The sequence below is a fragment of the Manis pentadactyla genome, chromosome 5, assembly GCF_030020395.1.
Source record: "Manis pentadactyla isolate mManPen7 chromosome 5, mManPen7.hap1, whole genome shotgun sequence".
Classification (NCBI taxonomy): Eukaryota; Metazoa; Chordata; class Mammalia; order Pholidota; family Manidae; genus Manis; species Manis pentadactyla.
The window spans coordinates 142,493,171-142,519,649 of record NC_080023.1 but is presented as its reverse complement, the minus strand read 5'-3'; the positions used below and the strand labels follow the sequence as shown (position 1 = coordinate 142,519,649).

General features: G+C 39.3%; 1 protein-coding gene across 9 annotated transcripts in view; it reads left to right on the top strand.

The window, feature by feature from the left end:
* PLCB4 (phospholipase C beta 4) overlaps positions 1-26,479 on the top strand; it is a 402,883-nt gene that overhangs the window by 287,186 nt on the left and 89,218 nt on the right. For all 9 annotated transcript variants that reach the window (XM_057502744.1, XM_057502741.1, XM_036880089.2 and 6 more), the window contains 9 exons: positions 4,403-4,484; positions 5,433-5,533; positions 6,165-6,222; positions 13,086-13,194; positions 19,073-19,283; positions 20,467-20,560; positions 22,799-22,878; positions 23,412-23,496; positions 25,936-26,026. In XM_057502744.1, the coding sequence (XP_057358727.1) occupies positions 4,403-4,484; positions 5,433-5,533; positions 6,165-6,222; positions 13,086-13,194; positions 19,073-19,283; positions 20,467-20,560; positions 22,799-22,878; positions 23,412-23,496; positions 25,936-26,026 (911 nt within the window). The remainder of the gene's footprint in view (positions 1-4,402; positions 4,485-5,432; positions 5,534-6,164; positions 6,223-13,085; positions 13,195-19,072; positions 19,284-20,466; positions 20,561-22,798; positions 22,879-23,411; positions 23,497-25,935; positions 26,027-26,479) is intronic.

The window sequence follows — 26,479 nt, the reverse complement described above, 5'->3', positions numbered from 1 at the left end:
ATAGCACCGGAGTAAATACACTGGACCAGTGGCAGGCTGATGCCACGTGGCCATTTCTGACTCCTCTGCCTCCCTCTCTGCCCAGCCGCTTCATTCTGCCTAAGAGCTTCCATTCTGCATCCCTGTGAGAACATCTCCATAATCCCTCAACATTACTCTTTTTTACATTTAACAGAATTGTTCTAGAGGTCATCATTTTTCTTAATAACATGTATTATTAAGCATCCATCCATGTGACACAAGTGAAATATCAATGGGAAGAAAAGCATAAAAATCATAAGAAGACTATGGGTAGTATTCTTTTTATTTAATCTTTCTTGAGGGTTTACAAAGTTATAGGCCTCATACATGTGTCATGGTCTTTCCAAATCTGTAGTTAAGGTTCTCTGCTTTTTATTAATGACTTACTAGCAAGTAAATTTCATGTTTACGTAGAATTTTTTAAAAAGCCCGGTTAGCACCCTTGATGCTCGATGATTGTTGGAAAAGACACTTTACACTGATCCTTATTTTATTTAAAACCCTTTGCTCTGTTGAGGAATAGCAGGGCAATTATTTAAATGTATCCCTGCATCCTGCAGCTATTGCCAAACATATAACACATTTTTATTTAAAATCTACTTTGAAGCAATAAATCCAGGCTTAGAGAGCACAGACAGCAGGATGCAGAAGAGAAATGTAAGTTGGATCTGGTTTTACATACCCAACTCTCCTGCTTTTTCTTCCAAGATAAGGTTCAGGAAATGGACAAAGTAAAAACACATAAATTGTATTCAAAGCATTTCTAACTCACAGTTCTGGTTTCATTTGTATGTACCCTATTAATCACACTTCTTTTTTAGAAGCTTCAAGCCTTTTCTTATCCCAAAGATCTCTGTCTAGCATGTTCACATGCAAAATTATTACCACTTTTTTTTTCTTCTTTTGTAGAAATAACCTGGATAGTTTATCATCTCTTCTTTAGCTGTCTTTGACATGAAATCTTTGGTGCCTGCCAGGATTAACAGGTCTTTGACACAAGACATCTATGACTCAGGGGCAGTTTGTTAGAGTTGATGTGATGGAGAATTGATACCAAGCCAGAAAAAAGCAGATAAATTTCCTGGTGGGTGACCTGCCAAAGGCTAGGTGGAAATTGTTCTGAATGTTTTAATGGATATGAAAGAGTAAACACTTTTAAAATTTCATTTCATCACTATCACTCTGGAGTCTTTAAAATGGAAACTATTAGTATAGTGTGCATAGTGTTAAAAGGGATCTGGCTTCACTGTCACTGCATAGCTTGGGAATGGCTGCTACAAGAACATTAACCAAAACTTTATATACAGGAAGTTGCAGGAACAATAAGTGAAGAAAGTCTTAACGCTTTATCTCCCTCGTCTCTTCCCTTTCTATATGTATAATCATCTGTGGTCTTCCTTTCCCTCAGACTTACAAACTCGCACTCAATGTACCTTCCCACTCAGACCAAAGATTTAAGAGTGTCTCTTTTCTTGTGCCATTTCCTATTCCTTATAACCTGAATTTAGAGCCAGTGCCTAGAATGGGAAATGGTAGCCAGACCATAGTTGTGGGCTATGGCTGGAAGAGGTCTCAAGGAGACAGTTGTGTTAAAGCAGGCTGAGAGCTGCAGGTGTGCTCATGGCAGCCCCACTCCTGTGTAATCCATCCACGTCCTGAAAGCTCAGCATGCCCACAAGGAAGGGTATGACTGCTGGGGCTTCACTGCATCAGTCCTCCCTGACTGTTTCAGAAGGTAGTATTGAAATCATTAGATTGTAGACCCTTTGAAAACAGAGAGTGAGACTCCCTTGGTGTGTAGGATTGCTGCCATCTTAGCCACCTGTAAGGTCCCCTGGAACATGGAATTTAACCAGGACTCTAATAGGACTGGGTACCACCTGAGGGTATTGGCTTTGATAGCATTTCATTTGGAGAGGTGTAGCTTATTTTGATTCAACAGAAACCCATTGAATACCTGTTGACTATGAAGCTCTAAGCACTCATGGGCACAGGACTGTAGATCATGAGTTCAATAAATCACAGTCCTTTGTAAACACAAACATGTGTCCATGAAATGCCCCACAATGGTGTCTAAAATGCCCTGTGATAAGTGTGTTTCTCTCAGGACACTAGTTGAATGGCATTCTGCTGGGCCTCTGATGGAGGAAATGGTGGAACTGGAAACTCAGGGAATTCACATTTGCTCCACAGCCCCTCTTACCCCTGAGCAAATCCATTTTAAGGCCCAAGAATGGAAAAGCTCCCTGGAGCAAAGGCAATACAAGCATCACTCCAAGAGATGGTCTGTTCAGTTTTCTTGCTCCTATTTTCCACCCTGGGTTTGGTCTCCTGTAGAATGAGGTGACCAAATCTGTGGCAGGGTTGCTCCATCCAAGCCCCCCTCATGAAAGGGTGGGCCTGAGAGTGAGCCCCTTGGCCACACTTTTGCCCCTTGCCTTTGTTACCCTCCGGGTGATAATGTCACTGGGCTCTGACTTTTGCCCTCACTCATACATTCCTATGTGGATTTCCCTCTGCCCTGGCACTGGAAACCCTATTGTTTCTCTTTCCCTGCCCCACGCCCGCGACCACAGTGCTTGAACCTTCCTACTCCCACGAGACATTCTTATTCTACTTCCTATTTGTTGACGCTTCACCAATGCTTAGCATAAAGATTCTCTTCCAATATACTCTTCCCTTCTTCCCTGCCCCAACCCACACCCCACACCCAAGTTCTGTTTTATCATAAAGTCTTAGGCCCTATATTTGTGGCTACATTCATGACCATGTCAATCAGTTTTTAATCTTGTTACCAGGGCTATCCAAACCTAACAGAAACTTGAGGCAGCTGAGATACCCCTAAGATTGCTATGCAAAGAGTTTCCTCCTGATTATAGGTGCTAGACATCCCAAATGTGAGGGTGGTGGGGGCCTATAGCTCTCACATGCACACATATTTTTTTTAAAAAAGGCATACTGAGTAGCTCCTTTATAGAAGTCAGATAAATTGTTTCTCAACACAATTCAAAGTTTTCATGAACTCCAGAGAAGTGGAAAAATGAGGACATAGCACCCTCTATACTAGAACCGTTTCCTTGATGTCAAGCACATATGTACTACCATGACTGCAGATTTGTTAGAGAATTCAACTGCCTTTAGCACTCTTAAAAATGTACTTCTTGGAGTAGTCTTACACCAAGTATGAAACAATAAAGCTTTGAAGGAACACATAACAGAACATTTACCTAAAGCTTGTTCTTCCCAGTCTATTTTTGGAAGATGCACTTTACAGTTGAAGTGGTGCTTTCTCCCACTCAAGATTAACTGGTGGTCAGCGCTTACATTTGGAGCTTGGCTTCCACTTTACGTGAATGGTGGAGTGCATGACAAGGTTGAATTGGGGAAGTGCTGTAACCAATCCTCTCGTGCTCACAGGGAAGGCTTTCCAAAACCAAGCTTCATAGGTGAAAGGAAGCGCTGTCCTCAGGTTGAGACTGGACTTCTGAATTTAGCCTCTAGATTATTAAGGTGACACATTATCTGGGCTTCCAATCAGGAAATGAATGAAGGTTCCCTTAGGTGGCTAAGGCATGGCTCAGAGCCAAGAATGGATTCCAGGCTACCAATGCATTTATCCTAAGGAGTCTGTTTCCTGCTTTTATCATTTGGAAGTATGTTCATTAAGGTGTTATCCATTTTACCAACCTTGTTAAGCAGCTTACTACTTAATTCAGTTAGCAGTACCAGCGTGGTTTTTTTCAGAAATACCATGTCTCGGGATAGTGCACAATTCTGTTGAAATGTATAATTATTTTCTTCCCCCTCCCCCAGCTCCACCGATTACTTTACCAATAAAAATCCTGAGCAGCTGGAATTTCAGAGCTGCTTGAGGGTGCCTACCTCAAAACATACAACGAAATACGTCTGATAATTCATGTCAGCGGTAGTGAAACCAAGGTGGGGGCAATCACAGGCAGGGGCTGAGTTCTAAGGGGTCTACCTCTTTTCCCCAAGCCTAGATATTGCCAACCGAGGTTTTATTCTGGATCTACTGTCCCATCTGCCACATTCCTTTTTCCTAAGAATAGAATTGGTAAGATCAAAATTTATCATTGTTTTTGCCCAACGGTATGTATCCCCCAGTGCCTTTTGTGATCCTGACCCTCTAGAGGGTCGCCTGCCTTAGGAGGCTAACCTCACTAAGCACCACCAACCTGGTAACCAGAGGGATATAGCAGGAGCTAGTTTAGGAGGTGAAAAATACCTAGAAATGAAAGTCATTTTTGTCTCCTTTTCCTTCTTCCTCCATCCCACCATCCTAGTGTTACTGGGATCTTTGTATCAGAGAAAACAGAGTGAACAATGCCTTGAAATTTTTTTTCTTTCTTTCCTGCTCTAGTATTACTAGGACCTTTGCATCGGGGAAAACAGAAAAGGTGATCTTTCAAGCACTCAAGGAGTTAGGTCTTCCCAGTGGAAAGGTATTCATTGATTTAATCATGCATTTCTAAAACCATTTCATTTATTTATGTTCTCATATATAATAAGCCAGATTATTTATATTAAATGGATCTCATTTAGATTCAGAATTAGATTCAGCCACATAAAATGCAGTTCATTTTCTCTTCCTTCTCCTTCTTTCCTTTAGTTTTCTTCGCATTTTAACCTAAATGTTTTCAAATTCAAATAGTGTTTTTGCCAACTTTATTAAGAAAAGTAAACGACAGCCAGGCTGCTTTTACATGGCTTACTTATGGAAAGGTTGTTTTAGGAAAACCCATCAACATTGCTCCGATCAAGAACAAAAGAATAATTGACCTATACATTCAGTTCTTCAAGACGGTTGTGCGACATTTTTAATGAAGTGCTGCTCCCCAACCATACAAACCATTTGTGTTCATGGCCCTTTGGATTTAGGATAACTGAAATTAATTTATTGACTGCAAGAAAGATCGAAGCCTGTTGCTGCTTCAGCAATTCTATTTGAAATATAAATTTCAGTACAAAAAGCAAAATCTTATGTGGGTGTCCTGAGCCCCTTCATGTGGTCTTGTGAAAATGCACAAAAAGCATAAGTCAACATGGGACTTGATTTATTCAGCATTCTTTAGGCAGGCACTTACTCTTCTCCTTCAAGGAGAGGAAGAGGCCCTGTTCAGATTTTTTTCTCTGAGGTGTGTTCCAGGGCAAGCCCAGCTGTAGCTCATGTTTGGACACACAAACCATGTCTGTGTGGTCACCAGAAATGATCATTTACATATGTCATGGGGCCAAAGCTGGAATTGACCTTCTGGCTTCTATCAGCAAATACCATAGACAGAGGCCCTGGGATCCCAGTGGCCATCGCTTCTCTTCATGATCCCATGGATTCTTTCCCTCCCTAGAGAAAAAATGTCCTGTGATGCGTGACACTCTCTTGTCCTTTACAGAATGATGAAATTGAGCCTGCAGCATTTACTTATGAAAAGTTCTATGAACTGACGCAAAAGATTTGTCCTCGGACAGATATAGAGGATCTTTTTAAAAAAATGTAAGTTCTGTTTATGAAAAAGTGTCATATCAGTGTTATCCTTGTCCTTTTAGATTTTTAAAGCATTTTTTCTGGTCATAGTATTTTAATATAGTATGTTGACAGTATCTAGGACTACCTAGCTAGGGTTACATTTTCACCCCTTATTTATCAGTGTAAAAGCTCACTCTGATTTTTTGAGAGACTTTTACCTAAGTTATACGGCAGCACCTGGAACTTTCCCCCCTTGCATTGGCTTCACTAACTACCTACTATTTTAACCTGCTCCTTTAGGTATTAACCCATTATGTGAACTAACTAGATTCGATTTGGAATGTTATTATGTCGTTGAAAAGTTCATTCATTCCAGTTATTTCAAATGGATGACTTACATGTTGTTTTTAAAATAATGTATTTCCGTAATGCTAAGGAATAATTGCAGACATTTCCTGTGAGCTGGTGGGAGTATTTCCTTGTTATTGCTTCAGGGGTTTTCCCTTAAAAACAGTCTCTGGCCATTTGAAGAATGTACTACCCCTTCAGGGTTAGAAAATAAGTTTAGAATTATCATCAACAAATGTCAACATGTAAATCGTACCTATGGTAGCATCATATACAAAAAACTTACTTTTTCTAATAAATTTCTTTTCAGCAATGGAGACAAAACTGATTATTTAACGGTAGACCAATTAGTGAGCTTTCTAAATGAAGTAAGCTTTTTCATACATTAACTCCGAAAAGTCTGTGTGCCGTGGCTTGCCTCCCCGAGTGTCCTCATTGCATGCCTGCATCATACGCCCTTATTTGCTTTGTTTCTGACCTGCTGATCTTTCCATGATGGCTTTACCAGGTGCAAAAATCAGCTGCTGCCCTTGTGTGTTCATGTGCTTCCTACACATCAGCTTTGCACACTGCTTTATTTGTTGGTTTCTTGTTGTGATGTGCAGCTCTGGGTTTGTGTGTGCGTGTGAATTTTACAATATATTCATTTAATTATATGTGTCAATGTTTTTGCAAGATGATATTTAAGGTACTTTTTTTTTTCTATTGAACTCATTAAATAGTGAATGGATTGAGTTGACCACACTATAGGTGGATTCTCCATTGCTAACTTTTTCTCATACCTTTGCATGGACTGGAAAGCTTTACTTTTGTCTTTTAATGGATTGCATGTTAGAAAAATATTACATAGGTTCAAATAGACTATTCTGGCAATACTGGAGTTCCTGGGTGAAAATATAATATATGTGAAGGCCAACTGGATTGCAGGTTAAATTTTTACTTTTTATTTTTCTAACAAGCTCTGAGCTAATTTTTTAATATGATCCACTTAACAACCAAAACTAGTTGACTAAATTTGCTTAAGCACAAGAGAAAAATATTTTAGAACACATAAAGGTTGTAACTTTTATTACAACTAAAATGAACTTTTCTTCTTTACACATACAAAAAATGTTTTCTCTTCAGTGAAACCCATTGAGGCTCTTGCTAATCCACAACAGGAAAATTCACTTTTTTCCATAACACATTCATAAGAAGAAGAGGTTAAGTGAGGAATGGACAATATATTTTTTGTTTCAAAACTATTTAGGTTAACCGTTATGCCGTATAAAGAGGAAAATGTTAGAGAAGACATTTTCAAGCCAGACACATGGTACTGCCTCAAGAAAAGGCAATGGGCAGGCAGTGATTTGCCAAAAAACACATCTTTGTCAAAGGGTTTCTTGTTTCTTTCCCCGTCAGGGCTCAGTGGCTCTCAGTTTGTAAGGTTGCATCTTAGAAGTCATGGTAACCGGAGCCCAAAGGCACTGATTCAGGGAACAAAAGGTACTCCAAATTTCAGCACAGATGCCTCCACTTTTACATAAGCCTTTCAGTACAATGCAATATTTATTCTATTTGAAAACACTTCAAGTTTTTCCACTCCACTAGTTTTCAGTCATGCGAATACTATGTTCGTGATCTTTACCCAGATATTATTCACATTCTTATACCACTGTCACTCAGAAGTTAAGTTGCCTTGCCGTAGTTCCTTAAGGATCTTCTCTTCCGCTTTACTTTTAAAATGTATCATTTTCATTCTCTCAGCTTCTTCACGCACTTTGGGTCATTTATCGTCTAAAGGTTTGATGAGATGGGCAGGAATCTTGCTTTCTACTAAAGAGGGAGGACGCTTCATTGGAGAGGAGAAAATCTATCACATCATCAATTTTCCATTTGCTAAAAAAGACCTCTTGTGTGCTCGGGGATGGAACTAGACTCAGCCATCTACTAAACATTACAGAGACCTTCATAGGCACTTCACTGTTCAAGTAAAGAAACAATTCTCAAGTCTTAAAATAGGTATGACATGCAGGGGGTGCTTATATCATGCTTTTCCTTTTATGGCTGCTTTTCTAGACCTACCCAGTAATCACTCTGGTAATTCTTATAAGACAATGATGTAATACTTAATTTTTAAAAGATATGATTGCCCATACTTTCTGGCTCTGCCATCCAAATCCTTCCCTAAAACATTTACTATCGGGTAAGCTTTTATCCATCATGAGTACAGTAGCTGGTAACCCTCATCTGTTTTTTATGTTTCCTTCTGTTTGGCTTGTCATTAACAGTAAGAAAGTACCTTTAATTCGGAGGTAGGACTGATGGAATCAGCATCCTTTTAGATTTTTTTTTTTTTTTTAGGTCATAAAGACCTCAAGACAGTCCAGGAACATGTACAGCCTTTATTTTTAATCGAAGTGTCTGCCCCAAATCTCTTCCCTTTCTATCCTAGTAAACTGAATTGGCAGGACTAGGCAGGAATCTGAACATCCTCTTGAAGAAGCTTTATCAAACTTAGAAAACATTCCGCCAGGTTCTCGTACCCTCTCTTTTGCATCCTACCATTGCCCCTCTTGTCGCCTCAAAATCATAGCACCCTTTAGGCAGAGCACCTTCAAAACCCTTTGTTCCTTTGAGGAGAGCAAGCATTGGACTATAAGGGTCTCTGGCTCCAAAAGCTTGAACCCAAACATCTCTGTAATGCTTTAACCACATAGTTTCAACAAGCCAGAATTCAGCATTATATGAGAAGCCCCAGATCATGCAATGAGACAAGGAAGAATAAATGAATCTCAAAAACACAAAAGGATAAGGCTCTACTCTCATTATTAGCAGATGAGGATTGCATACACTGAATATATCAAAAACTAGCAAAAGAAAAACTCTTTGAATAGATAAGAGAGTTCAGCAAGATCACCAGAGAAATGATCAACAAAGCAAAAATCCACAGACACACGTACACCAGCATTAATCAGAATAGATAATAGGGGAAAAAAGGCCAGTTATGCTAGCAGAAGACATACTGTCTCCCATCACTTTGCAGCTTGTAAGTCCTTTTACTCTTTATGTGATGTTTCTGCCCAGTCCTAATGTGTATCTTCAGAAAACTGCAAGGAGAGAAGGGACCCCCTGCCATTTACTGCCTGGTTTGCTATATAGGGGTTTGTACCACCTCGCCCTTATCCATGCCATCAACACGTACTAGCTTTTCACTGGTAGCTTTAGACCTGCTCCTCATCTGCTTCTCGGGATCTCCTTCCTCATTGCTCTCGGAAATGTGACCTGTGGACCAGCAGTGCTGGCATCCTGCGGGAGCGTGTTAGAAATGCCAGCTCTTGGGTCCTGCCTGGACCTGCTGAGGTGGAGCATGCACTGAACAACATCTCCAGGTGAATTGTCTGCACATGAAAGTTTGTGAAGCTCTGTCCTCGTGGGTTACCTGGAGTGCCCCTTGAAACACTTAGTGTGAATGGGAAGAATGTGAGGGCAGAAGATACCTGTTATTCTCAGTAAGGGACTCGGTCATGGAAATCCACTATTCAGATCTGAAATTTTGTTATAGCGATATCTCTTGGTCCCATCCAGGGGACTAGGGAAACTTTATTTTCCTGTTATGAACATAGTAACCTGGAGCCTAGGAAAGCCAGTGGAGGCACTCACTGTGAGCTGCCTCGTGGTTAGAGACGGCTGCCAGCTCAGTTTCCTGCATGTGGCAGGACTAGTTAAAATCTGTGGGTTTCAGTTAGTTTCACCTCGCTTTTCCTGTTCCTAATGACAGGCTAAATTGATTTTAGTTAGCCTTTCATTCTCTATACAACTTCTTACAAAGATGGTAACAACTGAGGGCCTGCAGAATTGGGAAATGTGTGGAGGTCCAGGGAGGTAGTCAAAACAACAGAGAGGAAGAAGGTCTTGCATAGCCACAGTAATCAAGAATTAGCTTTATTTTCTTGTTGCTGGTAATCTCCCCCCAGCTCGCATATATTACATGATCACATTAGGGCCAAACTGGTTTTTTTAATTTACCTTTTAAAAGTTTTTTATGTCACAGTTGAAAGAACATAAGAAAGGGCCACAGATCTCTTTCCATTTCCATTATCTGTATTCTTTAATGCGTAGACAAAGAGAGAAGTGGGTGTTTAGTCTTACAAGTAAGCCTACCCTTGCCAATTATTCCTTTATCCTTCTTTATATCTCTCTTGAATATTTATGTCAACATCTGTCTCTCCCAATGCTGCTTGGATTGAAACCAGTTGATGCCTTTTCTCAATAGAGGAAGGAGGTAATAATGGGGTCATGTCCCTTATCTCCTCATTCCCTTAGATACAGTGCTTTGGCCTATTTTCAGAAGCTATTAAGAATCTCATTTTTATAAAGCTCTGGACATGAAGGGGTAAATATCCTGGTTACATTGATTCCCCAAATCCCAACTCAAAACCAAGTGTCCCTCTGAATTGTGAAGCATTTGCTCCCTGTGCTTATGTCCATGTGGAACTCTTCTGTAATGATTACTCTGAGATTACCTGGAAATGATCTTTCTCCTCTTTGTTTTTTAATATAAAAATCATAGTTTTGTGACTATAATGCAAATTTTGCCATTTGTTTCCTTGCCTTTGGATTATCCAGATTGCACTGTGCTTCCTTTCTGAAATGTGAGAATTGTAGGGAAAGTGAAAGAGTATGTCATGTGGTAGAGCAGATGCAAAGACAAATGCAACCTCATATTGTCTGCTCTTAATGCTTATTTGCTGCAAACGTAGAATAGCAGATTATGATAAGTCCATCTCAGGATTTGGTTTTCCTAGCTCTTGCTTCTGATAGGATGTTCCAGTGAATATCATGCTTTGGGACTAAATTTGAAGGGAGGGGGTTAATTGGGAGGACATCTCAAACATTTAGCATTCCTCTATCCTTAAAAGATTTATGTCCTGTTTTTCAATATGCAAATGCATATGTTCACATGCATACTTTTATGTGTTATAGCAGTATTTCTTAAACTTGAGCACATCAGAATCACCTGGAAGGCTTATTAAAACACAAATTTGTGGGTTCTACCTCTAGAGATTCAGATCTGGTAGGTCTGGAGTGGGGCTCTGAAAGCTGCATTTCTAACTCCCAGTGAGGGCAGGGCCTGAGCTGCCATTGACAGACCGAACCCCAAGTAACACCAAGTCAGATTACATCCACTGTGTGTTCAGAAAGCCCATGAGAATGTCTGGATTCCCTCTCTTCCTTTCCCTAACTTCCTCTTTTCTCTCCCCTTTAGTTTAATCTCTTCTTCCTCTCACCTTTTAATTCATATGGATTTGCCTCATCATCTTCCCATGAGTCCAGAATATTTACCAATGAGCGTATCTTTAAATCAAAATGCTTATTTTTAATGAGGAAGAGAAATACAGCGGCCAACCATGAACATAACTGCAGTGGGGTCTAGAAAGGACCTTATCACCCCACATCCATCTTCTTCCATGACATTACTTACAGAGGTGGAAGAAGGAATGTGCCTAGAAAGAATTATTTTGTTTGTTTGTTTATCTGTTTGTGTTTGAAACAATGCATTCTCACCAGAAGGGTGGTGCTTGTCACTCCTTTGAATAGTGGGCTCTAGAGTTGCATGATGACCTTCCATTTCTTAAGGTGTAGCATGCCTTCACTTGCCTGGCATCCCACCGTCACCCTCTTTCTCCACATACCCCATGACTTTGGTTCTCTCTGGTTTCAAGGCCTGATGTTAATATAAGTTTCTGCTCTAGCACGTGCATGGACGTGAGCTCTTGTGAGCCGTAATTCCTTAGATTGCAACAGAAGCATGCTTCATTGGGATTAACTGACGAAAAGATACTGAGTCCTCATGAGTTAACACTCTCAATTTGTTAGAGAGATAGGAGGACCTGGACAGGCTTGGCCCACAGGTGCTTTAGGAAGTTCCGTCAAGTGTTTTGTTGGCCAAAGACATTCATTCTGTGCGACCCAGTTTCCAAATTACCATTTTAAAACCAATGGGGAAGGGAAATCCATATGAACTTTTCACAATTGTTTCTTAAATCCTTTTTCAACAGTGTTTGTTCAAGTCTGTGCATATATTTGGGTAAAGAGTTGTTGTGAAGGTCATACCTGTTGACCAGGTTTTGCGCACATCTGCTTACCTGCCATTATTCCACTGAAGTTTGCTCTATTTACTTATTTGACGGGTGACCAAGAGTCACAGTGTGTGGTCCTCTAATCCATAGTGAGCAATAAGGAAGTTGAATGGACCTACTGCCTCCAAATACTGACACTCACACACACACTTATACAAATGCAAACACAAACACAAAAGATTGTAGCTGAGTCAGTAAATTGGACTTTTTTCACTGTTGCCGTGAAGTTAACATAACAGACAGAACTACAGAAACAGTGTTGCTCCTGGTGCCTCCTGAAGGACAAGGAGTATCTAGGTGCTAATCTGAAAAGAATGACATCCTTAACCTTTTGAGTGCCTTAATCACACATGTACTTTCTGCCCAGATACTTTCCTCAGGGCAAACCAAGTTCTATTTCATAGTGAAAAAAGACCTTCTGAACTACTGATATTTCAGTACAGATTTTCATATTGTTTACAGCTTATAAATATTCTTGTGCTGATTAATTTGCATCATTATTACAATTGGTTCAATCTGTTAAATATTTATTCAAGAAAATAAAATTTGCTGAGTGTCCAAGAAATCTTTTATTTATATAGAAAAATATAATGAAAATGAAGTGAAGTCTGCCTGTTTTAACATGAGGGTTTTGTTGTTATGATTATTATTTTTCTTTTGGCCCTTAAATTAATATATTAACAATTTGAACCATTTTGGGGTTCTTTTTGGTGTTTTGCTTTTGTTTTTTCTTTTTTTTTAGAAAAAGGCATTTTTGACCCCACTTTTTGCAGACGTTCATGCAAGTCTGTTACCTATGCTATGGGACCTAGACGACAATACAATTGACATGCACACCACTTTATAATCCTTCAGCTTTGGAAGGGAAACAAATGGTATATTCTGTATCTTCTCCTCTAGTTCAGTGAGGGAAACCAGAAGAGTACTTCCAGATTTGGACTTTTTTGAAGTATATTACAGGGAGAAAGGAGGACAGTGAAGTCCTATCTTTGGAACTATAAACATGATAGTCTAGATATATCTAGTTTTAGAAATTATATAATTGATTAATGTATAATGCCCCAAGGGTGAGAAATGTCAACTTAAATGGAGTTATTTTCTCATCATAGCATCAACGAGATCCTCGACTGAATGAAATTTTATTCCCATTTTATGATGCTAAAAGGGCGATGCAGATCATTGAGATGTATGAGCCTGATGAAGATTTGAAGACAAAAGGTAATAGAAGTGACAAAAAGAGCATTTTCTTTATTTAAAAAAAAAGTAAGACTATGTGCAACCTTAAAAATCCTTAGATTTAGCTAAAGGTATCTCTAAATGCTTTGTTGCTCACGAGAGCCAAGGATTGATAACTGACTTGTTTTCTTTCTTGCTCTAAGTTAATAGCAATTTGACCTTACATCAAAATGTGTTCATGCTGCCTGAGGATAATGTTGAATTTATTAGGTAGCTAAACGCATTATAGTTTCCCTATGTACTTTCTTATATTTGACCTTTAGTACTGCGTAATGCTTAAATTAAAAATGCCAAAGATAGTCTCTGTTTGCAACCTTTGAAAAGAATTCCATTTCCTATAAAAGTTTACACCTTCCTTTTCTCCCTCTTGTTTTGTCAAACCAAATACATTTAATGCATGGTATCTTGAGCCCTCTTACCCATCATGTGACCTCTATGGAAGATACATGCAATTGATATGTGATTAGATAGCCAGGAATCAATTCAGCAAATTATTGTGGTTTCTGAACCCTTGTCTCTTTCAGTGAAACTTTGGAAACAATGTACTGTCCATTCCAATTATTGACAAAGGAGAGGCATGGAAGGGAAAGCCAAGATCAGTCCTGTAGCAGTAGGAAACCCCTGCAAAGGGTAGGCAGGGTGGGGCTGATATAATTACACAGGGAGTACCAAAACCTATCTGAGCTACAGCCTCAGTCTTACACCCCAGTGGACAATGAAAGGAGATTCAGGGTCAAGTTCTATCTGCCCTGTGTACCCATGAGTTTCATGACCTTAGTTTCCATCTCTTTATTTCTTAATATCTTTTTTCTTTATTTCTTTATTTCTTAGTATCTTAGTGAATGTGATTAAAAGGCTTACACATCCTCTGGACACACATAGACCCTGTTGATACACATGCCTGGCCCACCACACCACATGACTTCCTTGATATTCTTCCACATCTGATAGAGTTTTTCCTTGGTTGTAGACATACACTTACATTTTCTACTAGGACCTCAACTGCCTATTTTCAGCAATAATGCTTCATTACTTAGCTCCATCAGGATTTGGGACATCATAATTGATTCTACATTGCATATGATTGAAGTGAAGGAGGAGTGACTTGAGAGAAAATCTAGCACTTTGTAGTATTTGACTTGATTCTTGGTGCTACCCTGTCACTGTGTGACCTTGAGCAAGGAACTATCTTCTTGAGCCTCAGTTGGCCTGCTTTTAATATGGTGGGTTTTTGCAGTCAGTCAACTAATACTTGTCTCTCTACTTTTATTCCTTAAACTTTATAGGAGGTTGACTCCTATAAAGGTGCCAAACGCTAGGGATTCAGAATTAAGTAAGTATTGTGATCCACTAAAGAGAAAGACATATGATTCAGCAGTTTCTGGCCAGAGAGATAAATACCATGATAGACATGTGTCTTTGATTATTTCTCAAGTCGTTCCAGGCCTTACAAGTCTATGAAATTACCATTAACACATCTAAAAGGCATAGCTTCACTATTTCACAAATGACAAAAATTTTAAAGTTTGTCATTATCAAGTATCAGTGAGAATGTGGTACAAAAGGCATTCTTACAAGTTTCTGGTTGGCAGCATAAATTGGTACAAACAATGACCCAGTGACTGCAATGAAATTTTGGCAATAATTAGTATAGTGGGAAATGTGCCTCTCCTAAAGCCCAGCCTTCCCACTTCCTGGGGAATCTCCCATGTATTTTTCAACTCTGAGTGGCCCACGTTTGGTCCATCCATACTCGCTCCCTAGGTGAGCTCACCCAGGCCAGTGGCTTTAAGTTTCTTTTACATGCATGTGACTTTCAGATAAACTCTCCACTTCCAGCTTCTAACTTAAATTACAGACCTTTGGTGGAACACTTCCTCTGGACGTTTAGTGGGCATTTCAAATGTATATATCCAACATGTTTGCTTCTATGCACCCACAGACCTGTCCTTTCTCAGTCTGCAATGCGGTGTCATTATTCACCTAGTTTTCCAGGCCAAAACTCTTGGAATCATTCCTCAATTTGTTTCATTCTTTCACATCACCTCTGATCTATCAGCAAAACCTGCAATGTCTATCCTCAAAATAAATCCTGAATAAATCACTTTCCACCGTCTCCACCCCTACCAGGCTATCCGAGCCACCATCATCTCTCCCTGGACTTTTACCTAGTCTTCTTTCTACTCAATGCCCTGCAACTTATGCTCCACACAACAGCCAGACTAACCTTTAAAAACTGAGTCTAATCATGTTATTCCACTCTTCAAAACCCTCCAAAGCCTTCCCAGTACACTTAGAATAAAATCCAAAGTACTGAGCAATGACTGAAGTCCAGCTGATACAGCTTTTGTCTCCCTCTGCAACCTCATTTCCAGCCCCTTTCCCCTCTGTCACCCACTCCTGCATCAAGGTCTTTGCACTTGCTGATCCTTCTGCCTGGGATGGGGCTCACCGGGGTGTGCATGTGGCTTGCTTCTAAGCTTTGTGAATGTTACCATCTCAGAAGGGCTTTTGCTGGCCACATACCTAAAAGCATCCCTGTCATTTCATTCTTTATCACTTTCATTCCCTACTTTCTATTTTCTTCTAGCACTTCTGTGACATTATACTTATAGTTATTTGTTAATTTATTTGTTCTCTTGCCCATAAATATGTTTCATGAAAACACAGCTTCTCTGTTTCTTCTATCAGAGCATCTATCAGAACCTCGAATAGTACTTGCTCTTAGAATGTATGTGTCTGGAAATACACACATTTGTATCGCAGTATCTTTCATTCTCATCAGAAATGACCTAAATATCCATCAACAGAATAATGGATAATGAATTTGTGGTTCATATATTTGTATATGGATTATCATACATTTTACACATTATATACTACCTATTACCACTAGTGTACATTATTCAGTGAAAAATAAATGAACAAGAGCAATGTATATGAACTGGTAAGTCCCAGTTAGTATAAGAAAATATAGGGTAAAAATAGCAAGTTGCAAATGCAAATAGTGGGACTTTTTTAATATAAATTTTTAAATATTCCAGACTACCTATTGATTGCCTAATGTATCTGTAGTAAAGTTACAAAGCTATTTTGGGACTGTTAAATGCAAAAACTAGGGTGATGGTTGTCTACCTGGGAGTAGAAAGTGGAATTGAATGGAATTGAGTATGGGGTACACAGGACACTGCCCTGGCATTTCTAATTATGTATTCCTTTAAAAATGTAAAGCAGATAAGGTAAAATGTTAAGATCTGACAAAGATTTCCATGGCTGTTTTTATTTATTTATTTATTTATTTATTTATTTATTTATTTATTTATTTATTTATTGAAGGGTAGTTGACAACAGTATTACATTACATTAGTTTCAGATGTACTACACATTGATTCAACATTTATATACATGATAATTCTAGGTACCAGCTATCACCATACCAAGTTGTTACAATATTTTGACTATATTCCTTATGCTATACATTACATCCCGGTTACTTATTTATTTTACAATTGGAAGTGTGTTTATATATATATATATTTATATATATATATATATATATATATATATATATATATATATTTATATTTTTTTTTTTTGTGAGGGCATCTCTCATATTTATTGATCAAATAGTTGTTAACCACAATAAATTTCTGTATAGGGGGGTCAATACTCAATGCACAATCATTAATCCACCCCAAGCCTAATTTTCGTCAGTCTCCAATCTTCTGATGCATAACGAACAAATTCTTACATAGTGAATAAGTTACATGGTGAGCAGTGCAAGGGCAGTCATCACAGAAGCTTTCGGTTTTGTTCATGCATTATGAACTATAAACAGTCAGTTCAAATATGAATATTCATTTGATTTTTAAACTTGATTTATATGTGGATACCACATTTCTCTATTATTATTATTTTTAATAAAATGCTGAAGTGGTAGGTAGATATGAGATAAAGGTAGAAAACAGAGTTTAGTGTTGTAAGAGAGCAAATGTAGATGATCAGGTGTGTGCCTGTAGACTATGTGTTAATCCGAGCTAGACGAGGGCAATAAACATCCATGTATGCAGAAGATTTCTCTCAGAACAGGGGGGGTGAGGTTCTAAGCCTCACCTCTGCTGCTCCCCATTTTCTCACCACATGGCCCCCTGCGACTGTGCCTGTCTTAGGTTGTTCCTCCCTTGAGGAATCTTACCCGTCTCTGGCTAACCAGTCATCTTCCGGGGCCATACAGGGAAATGTTAAGTTGGTAAGTGAGAGAGAAGCCTTATTGTTTGAAAAGGTTAGCTTTTTACTTCTTTGCATATTTATGCCCTATGGCTTCTATGCCCAGCATTTCTCTTGAGGTGTCTTTACCACTTGGAAGAATTATGATACTCGGTAAATTCGACATGTGGCACGAGTTCTATTTAAAGGTTGTGATTAGGTAGGAAGAAGAAAAGCTATAGAAGTAGCAGGCAGAAGAAAACCTGGGAAGATTGATTATTTCTTTGACATATCTTCTTGTAGAGTAACTTCAGCATGGATAGGTTTTAAACTACTAATTAAATTGTGCACACACATTAACATAATAGGAATATAGTTACCTAACCAAAGCATACCTGTAATTACCAGCCATCTCCAGTGAAACCAAGAAAACCAGTTAGGCACCTTAGGCATTTGTGAAAACTTATCTATGATATGGTGGATATTGTCCAACTGAACTTAAACAGTCTGAGAGAATTCAGATAAATTAGAACAACCCATTCCTGGGGACTGTTCATATCCCATATGTTCTTTTAAGAATAAATAGTCTGTGGTTGTAAGATTTTGGAGTGCTACAATTTGCTCCATGGCTGTTTATTATGCTGCCATCTGTACTTTTTTGTGAGCTTGAAATCAGGTCATAACTTGCACATGTTTAAATAAAAATAAGAAGCTGAGGCTGTCAATAGTTGATAGAATAAGAGATGCAAAAATATTGATCGCCTCTCCTGCAGTTACCACATGGGATCTACCCTCTGTCAAAATCAAGAGGTACATGCTTCCAGTTATAAAATAAGTAAGTCACAGAGATGAAAAATGCAGCATAGGGAATGTAGTCAATAATATTTTAATAGCTCAGCATGGTGACAAGTGGTAACTACACTTACCATAGTGAGTATTTTGTAATGTATATAAATATCAAATCACTATATTGTGCACTGGAAACTAATATAATACTGTGTCAACTCTATTTCAATTAAAAAAGAAGGTATGGCTAAAATGAACAGAGGTTCTTGGGACCACATTTCAATGACTACTGAACACCCTTCTCATCATACCCTACCTTTTAGAAAAAATAGGAAAATTAAGTTGTTTAAATCTAGAGAAGCCACTGACCCCTTCTCTAATCTGGTGAGAACTATAATGCCCTACAGTTGTATGTTTCCATTTCTTTAAGAGCACCTCTCATACATATTCTCATTTACCATTCATGGCAGTCTTGGAAAGCAGGGCTTGCCAGTATTTTCCTCCATTTAACAGAAGCTGAGACCCAGGGGCATGAGTGAGTGGCAGAGGCAGAGCTAGACAAAAGTTGCTGTGCACCTTTGTCACCAGCTCACCACATCTCCTGTGCTGTGCTTCTGAACTTAGGGACCTGTGTTAGGGAGCATCTGCCGTCACGGGTGTGAGCACAGAGTGCCACCTATTGTGGAATGCTTTAAGTTACTTGCAGTGTACAACTCTGTTATTTTGTGGAAGTTCTGAAAGATGAAGCTTCTTGGAAAAGAAACTGTGAAGAAGTTTTTACTCCTCCTGTTAATCTACCTCAACCTCCATGAATAAGACGTGTATTCTGAGAGCCACAAAGTCTACTAAGATGTTCTTTTTTCCTTAGGCCTCATATCAAGTGATGGGTTTTGCAGATATCTGATGTCAGATGAAAATGCCCCAGTCTTCCTAGACCGTTTAGAACTTTACCAAGAAATGGACCATCCTCTGGCTCACTACTTCATCAGCTCTTCCCATAACACCTATCTCACTGGCCGACAGTTTGGCGGGAAGTCGTCAGTGGAAATGTACAGACAGGTTCTCCTGTCTGGTTGCAGGTCAGAAACTCAAGATGGCTGTTTATTTTTTGCAGATTATTCCCTTCAATTTAATTGACTTTTCTCTGCAAAATAGGAAGTATTTTTCAGAGTGAAAAGGACCTTTGTCCTTCTCTTTAATGGATTATGATGGTCATTTAACCTTGAAATAGGAAAGACAGCATCTGTTCTAGAAAAGTCCAGAGTTCTCCTTCAGGCAAAAAGATATTTCTTACTATAAATTTAAAATATCCCCCCAAAATGTCAAAAAGTACATATTTTAAGAAGTCATGCTAAGTTTCCTATAAGTCATATGCACTTGCAAATTTAGCTCTACTTCATGTTAAAAGTTCTGAGATTTCATTCTCTGAGAATAATTTTATTGAAAATGGTTTTCCTTTTGCAGAAATTGGCAAGTATTTGAGGGATGAAGTATGGCAAAACTGCTGAGAGTGAAAAAAATAAGAAACATAGTTACATTATGAATTTTTTTTTGGTTATTACTAATCAATACTTTTTAAAAATTCACTACTTTTTTGGGTTCAGAAATACTTTAAGATAAATTAACTACATCACTACTTCTGTCTCTGAAGACTTGGGTATGAATCACTAAACCAATGAGAACATTTTCTTTTATAGCCAAAGTAACATCATCCCACTCAAAAAAATTTTTTAATTATTCTTTAAAATCATCTGAAACCCAGCCCATATTCAAATTCCCCAGAAGCCCCCAAGTTGTCCTCTATTACAACTTTGTCACAACCAGGGTTTCATCCAAACCACACTGGTTGCTATGTCTCTCAAGTCTCTTCATTTCCAGCAGTCCCTTTTTGATGACACCAGCCTGATAAAGAGTATGTGATTTACCTTGCACACCCCATGAAATCAGCATGGCCTTAAGTTCATTCCGCTTTCTACTTCTATAAGAAAACAACTTATTCTGATAGGTATTCTTTTAATTTGCACACATGGTATTTTAACATAAGGGTTTGATATTGTCATTCTGATATTCTTTTAATTTGCACAGATGATATTTCCTTGTAAGGGTCCTATGTTGTCACTTAGATATATGTCCTTTTAATTTGCACACACCCTATTTCATCATAAGGGTTTGATATTGTCATTCAGATGTGTGTTCTTTCACTTTGCACACATTCTACTTCATCATTAGAGTTCAATATTGTCATTTTCCCCATGTTTTTAGGTGCGTTGAACTTGACTGTTGGGATGGCAAAGGTGAAGACCGAGAACCAATAATAACTCATGGCAAAGCCATGTGCACAGACATCCTTTTTAAGGTAAGTTTTAAAATTCCATAGTCATAGGCTTTCTGAAACTATTGTGGAAATAGAGAATGGAGTGGTAAAAACAGATTGTTCCTTTTCTCAAGCATTTTACCTTCCTTAGCCTTTCTTCCAGTTTTGAGGAGAAAGTCAAGAAGAAACATTCTTTTCACTTCATATCACCTTCATGCCGCTCTTCCTGTCTTCAAATGGTGACAGTGCTGCATAATGAAGTTCCTCTGGCAGGGTCCCCCTTGTTCTGCTTACTATAAAGAGGGTCTCTCATTCTCTTACCTGTTTTTTTTTCTTTCTGTTTACTTTGCATTATTCCTGAAGGACTTCAAAGTGGCATAAAAAGATAAATAGAATTCAGAAAATAAAATAGATGATAAATAGTGCTTATAAGAATAAAACGATAAGATAGTGAGATTAGGGTTTATGAGGGCATGTCAGAAGTCCTATAAATTGTCAAGTCAAACCACATATTGCGGCTCCAAACTTTCCAGAATTCAGTGTAAGGACAGAAACATGATGATTCACAGGGTTCATAAAATACAAACAGCCATTGGGCCAGAGAAGCAGTTATTCCCAGGAATGACACCAGAGGGAGATTTTTACCCCCAAGGATCCTCATAGATAGGAATCTGCAGTTTTACATATAGGCATTTCAGTAATGGCCTTTTGGCGATGTCTATTTACAATTTGAACATTGGTTTCTTAATATTCCCCAATATGCTCTAATGACATCCTGGCAAAAGACAAGTCAAAAAATGAAATTCTGTGGTTTGTCAGTGTGTCAGGGACATGGATCTCTCTGATTGGTTTAACTCAGAATAGGTTCTCAGCCCAACCTACAGGTGGGAAGTGACCAGAGGTGTTTTTAAAAACAGATGCATTGGCCCTATACCCGTAATGCTCCAAGCCTATCATTTCTTTTCACCAAAATGCTGGTGAGCTTGAGAAACAATGAATTCAAGATTAGACTTCCTGAGAAGTATCAAGAGTATATTCAAATGAGAAGCAGTGGGTTTGGACAAACAAACTGATGAGAAGGATTGCTGTCTTGTTTAGAGATCTAAGGAGCCTAATAACGAAGCTTAGCTGAATAGAAGGTGTTCCTCGCAGCCTGGAGGTGAGCAAAGGACCACCCACAGGCAGAGCCAAGATTTTCCTCAAGAAGTAATTCTTGATCAGCTCAAATGGACAAATCAAGGTCACAGGATTTCCACCTGAGTAAAAGTTAGGTAAGACTAGCTAGAGGCTCACCTTAGCCCTGAGGATGCTCACTAAAATACTCTAAGATTATCTAACCAAGTCATTATCATTTTCAAATGGACTTCCCTAGATATTTTAAACATTGTAAAATATTTCTCCAATTAACTGAGTGATGGGACTTGCCTTGTGGTTAACTATAAACCAGTAAGAATTTGGGGAGTTTTTACCAAATATGAGGTTCTGGTTTTAGAAGCACTGGTCTGGAATCAATCACGCTTTCTACAGCTAATCATGGAACGGGGCCAGCTGTCTGTCAAGAGAGAGTGTGGTGTGGAGGGCAGCCTCTGCTTCATCAGTAGTTACTTCACCTGACCAAGCCCTCAGTTCAGGGAGGGTCATCCAGAGCATTTCTTTGTCTTACCTCACAGGTTGCTTGACCAAGGAGAATACCTCCCTGGTACCCACCCACCCCTGCCACTCTCACCAGGCTAATATAAAACCAGGGATATCTCAAATGTCCTCTCAGTTCACAGAAGTCTTTATTGACTTAGTGAAATTAGCCAAAGATTGATTTGCAAAAGCAGAGCAAAGTCAATGAAAGCTTCCAACAGTCCTTAGGTTTTTAGGAACACATTTCCCATCAAGGCAAGAGGAGTAGAAGGGTGGTCTGATGAGACTATCACTATGCCAGAAGCTCACGTGCTCCTCAATGCAAAAGGTGCACTCTGAACTTGGCAGGTTATCGAATGAGGAACTGGCATGCCATTTAGGTGAAATGTCTTATCAGTTAATAGAGCACCATAGATTGGAGAAGTAAAAGATAGCTTTGAAAAGAATTGCCACTAACCAATAACTGCCTGGGTCTGACTAGATGGGGATCCAGCCTGTAGAGGTACCGAGGAAAGTGGGTACACCAAGTCTGAATGACCAGAATTGACTTTTCTGCAAAGCCCAAATCAATATAATAGACTCAAATGGTTTCAGGTCCTTAAACTTTGTTTTGCTCTTCTCTATCATTAACACTTTTTATCTTTAAAGGATGTTATTCAAGCCATCAAGGAGACTGCGTTTGTCACATCCGAATATCCTGTAATTCTCTCCTTTGAAAATCACTGCAGGTATGAGGACTCGTTCTACTCGAGTCTCAAAGCCGTGTTTCCTAACGCCCTTCCCCATTTCTCTACAGCTTTTTAAACAATGGAATACTTTGTTTTTTGAAGTGGTAAGGAGTGTTTTGCAAAGAAAGGAAAAAAATCTCAAACACTAACCCCCAAACATCCAAAAAATAATAATAATAAACCAAGTCTTCTTCAGTGTTTTAGACATGCTTCCTCCAAACAAAAGGTCAGAGATCAGGACACCTTACTCAAAATTCCACTGACTTGAAAGATTTGGCACTGTGTTTGAAGTCAGACATGAACTTGAAAGACAGTCTTCTGTTTACCAGTTCTTATTTTGGGTGGTAGAATCTACTTCTTGAGCTACACCCGTTAAAGTTTGTGGTATGTAACGGTCCATCTCACATTAGCGTCAAAAGGACAATCATGCATTTTGCAGAGTGGGAGTTTTTAATCACCTAGTAATGAATGTTTCTTATTCTTGGGTGGTTAATGGATGTTTGAATTTACAAATGCCACTTCTCTCTCTCCAGCAAATATCAACAGTACAAGATGTCCAAATATTGTGAAGATCTATTTGGGGATCTCCTGTTGAAACAAGCACTTGAGTCCTATCCTGTATGTATTTTTAGCAAACCACATTTCTAACATGAATGAATTTGTTTTGAAATTCATTTTTAAAGGGTCAAGTAGTTCTGGAGGACTAATGCTAAAGATCTTCATGTTTATTTAAATTCGTTGGTACAGAAAGCTCTCACCATGTTTCAGACGAATTGTAGATAGACATACACATCTGGTTCAGTTTAATTCAGAAGATATTGGGGCCTTTATGGTTTCTGAGATTTCTGTCCTAAAATTTCATATAATGCCCACTGGTCAAGACAGTTTAGACTCAGCAACGTTTCTCAACTTTGTTTACATGTTAGAATCACTGGAAAATACTGTTAAAAATACCTTTGCCAGGGCCCTGCTCAGAGATTCTGATTCAACTGATCCAGAACAGGCCTGAGCGTGGTGTTTTTTAAAAGCTCTCCAGGTGAATCAAACATGCACCCAGGGCTCAGCGCCCATGGGATCCCATTTGTATGGGAACTCCCCTAGACTGAAGTCACAGGAGCCTGAAGTGCAAGCTCCCAACTTCAAAATTACATACTTGGAAAGTATATATACATTTTTTACACTTCATTTTTTACACCTGCTAATTCCTTCTCTAAGCAGAGAATTTTTTACCTGTGGCATGTAGATTGCCTCTGTGAGGTCTGCAACTCATTCTAATTACATATAATTTTTTAAATATAATCATTCCAGGGAGTCCATGACATTTTTAGAGGGATCCATAATGCCAAGTGGTTAAGGTCCACTGTCACAGGATGTTTGGAGTAGCAACACAGCTAATGGAATGAAGCATAAAACACTCTAGTAATAAAAACCTGAAAAACTATACAGGAGACAAGGATATTTACGTCCTTTGCACCAACCCCTGCTTCTCTTCTGCAACTGAATCCCAGTCCTCACTGTGCATCCTGTCTCCCCGCATACTGGCCTGACTGTCCACAGCCGGAACCTGCAGCTTGCTGCCTGAGGGGGAGCTCTGGTCCCTGAAGCCTGCTCTGCTCACACGTGAAAGACAGGCCAGAGTCCCAGAGAATTAACACCCCACCCTGTGCTCCCTCACTCCTTAGGAGGGTAATTCCAAGCCTATGTCCTTCCCAGCTCCCAGGGTCCCCCAGCAGGCCACGCTCCAGTCCCCTCAGTGATACTTGCCTGATAACAGCCCTGCAGTTGGCTGCATGTCTTTTTTCTCACTTTCCTATTCCTGTTGCACTTTCCTGGGACTGCCTGCCACCTAGACTGTGGATGCACTCATCCTTATCTCAGAGTCTGTTTCTAAGGGAACCTAAGAAATGTCCCTAAGTGACTGATTTTTTACTAGGCCCTGTGTTTACTTTTCTTGTTGGTCTAAGTGCTTGCTTTTGTGGAATGACCACTATTATTTATAGAGTGATAAGCACCTATATGAAAGGGGTTGTGGGATGCACAGGGAATAAGGAAAATGGGAGTTAAAAACTGCTTCCTGAACTGAAGTGCTTGAGTCTTGCAGGGGCGGGACCCAGGACACAAATGTAAATCCAAAAGAAGAAGATTGCCTATGATGTTTTGAGTATTTATTGGAGATAAAGAGGTTCAAGAGAGATAGCTAAGGAATGGACTGTTTACAGCAGGCCTCCTGAAGGAAGCAGAATTTTGGCAAAGGGTTTCGTTTGAGGCAGCATAGACATAGGAATGCAAAGTGCCTTGCACGTAATAAGTAGTATAAAAATCAGTTTTGAAAACATGAATAGATGCCTGGAAGGGTGGATAGGTGGGTGAGTGGTTGGGTGGGTGGGTGAGTGGGTGGGTGTATAGATGGATGAATGGAGACATGGGGAATGGATGGCTAGATATGGCACAGTTTTAACCTATCAGAAGTAACAGAAGAAAGGAATACCTCCTTTGCAGACATAAATCCAAGTAAATGAAGCCACAGTAGAAGTCAGATTTCGGTAATTAGGACCGCCCCCTTCTTGATTTTCTTATTTAACCACAGTTCCAAGTGTTGAGGTTGCACGACCCCTCAGAGTAGACAGGCACACTAGACAGCCCAACACTTGGGGGAGATCAGCGGAGCCTCTGAACTTCTGCCTGGGAAAGCCAATTCTGACCCCAGCTGGCACAGTGATCCCTTGTATTTTTACCAGATACTTAGAGTCAAGGCCTGAGGTTGAGCAGGAGCCCCTCCCCCAACACCATGCCCCGTGAGACCCAGCTCCCACTGGGGAAGGCCGAGCAACTCTGCATCTCTTTGGAAACTGTGCAAGTCAAGTTTGGAGCATTAGTCTAAGGCAAAATCGGATGCAGCCGCCTGCTGTGGGCTGGGGAATGAAAACATAAAACTGCTGACTGCCATCTAGCGGATGTTGGGTGGTATAACATAGGCCTCCGTTCTCTCTCTGGGCTGTGAATGAGAACCGAGCAGCACAACCGATCACTAATTCAGCCTTTTACGTTTGTTTCCAGCTCGAACCAGGCAGACCCTTACCATCCCCCAATGACCTCAAAAAAAAAATACTTATAAAAAATAAACGGCTGAAACCTGAGGTTGAAAAAAGTAAGTCAAACATATACATCTATGATGAATCATATATTCATTGTGTGTATGGACAGTTCAGCTATGTAGATTGAAATATATTTTAAAACCACTGATTTTTGGGTGGTAGGGCAGGATAGGTATCATGGTGATGTTACATATGCTTTCCAGAACAGTGGGAAAAGTATATTCTTATATTCATAGACCGGGATTTGGAGGGATCCCAAGGAAAAATGAGAAGAGAGTAGAGGAGGTATTTTAGAAATTATCAAGACAGAAGGAACTGGCATTTTATCATTTTATACACCCGAAAATCCTCTTGAAAAGTTTCCCTTGCATTTTGCCTATGTGATATGTACCTATCTAGGTAAACAGGAGCATGTGAGTGTATGCATATGTGTTTAGAGGAAGAGATCAAGACAGAAATGATTTTGTGTAGACATTTTCCTCTGTATTTTTTCTGGGAAATTTTCT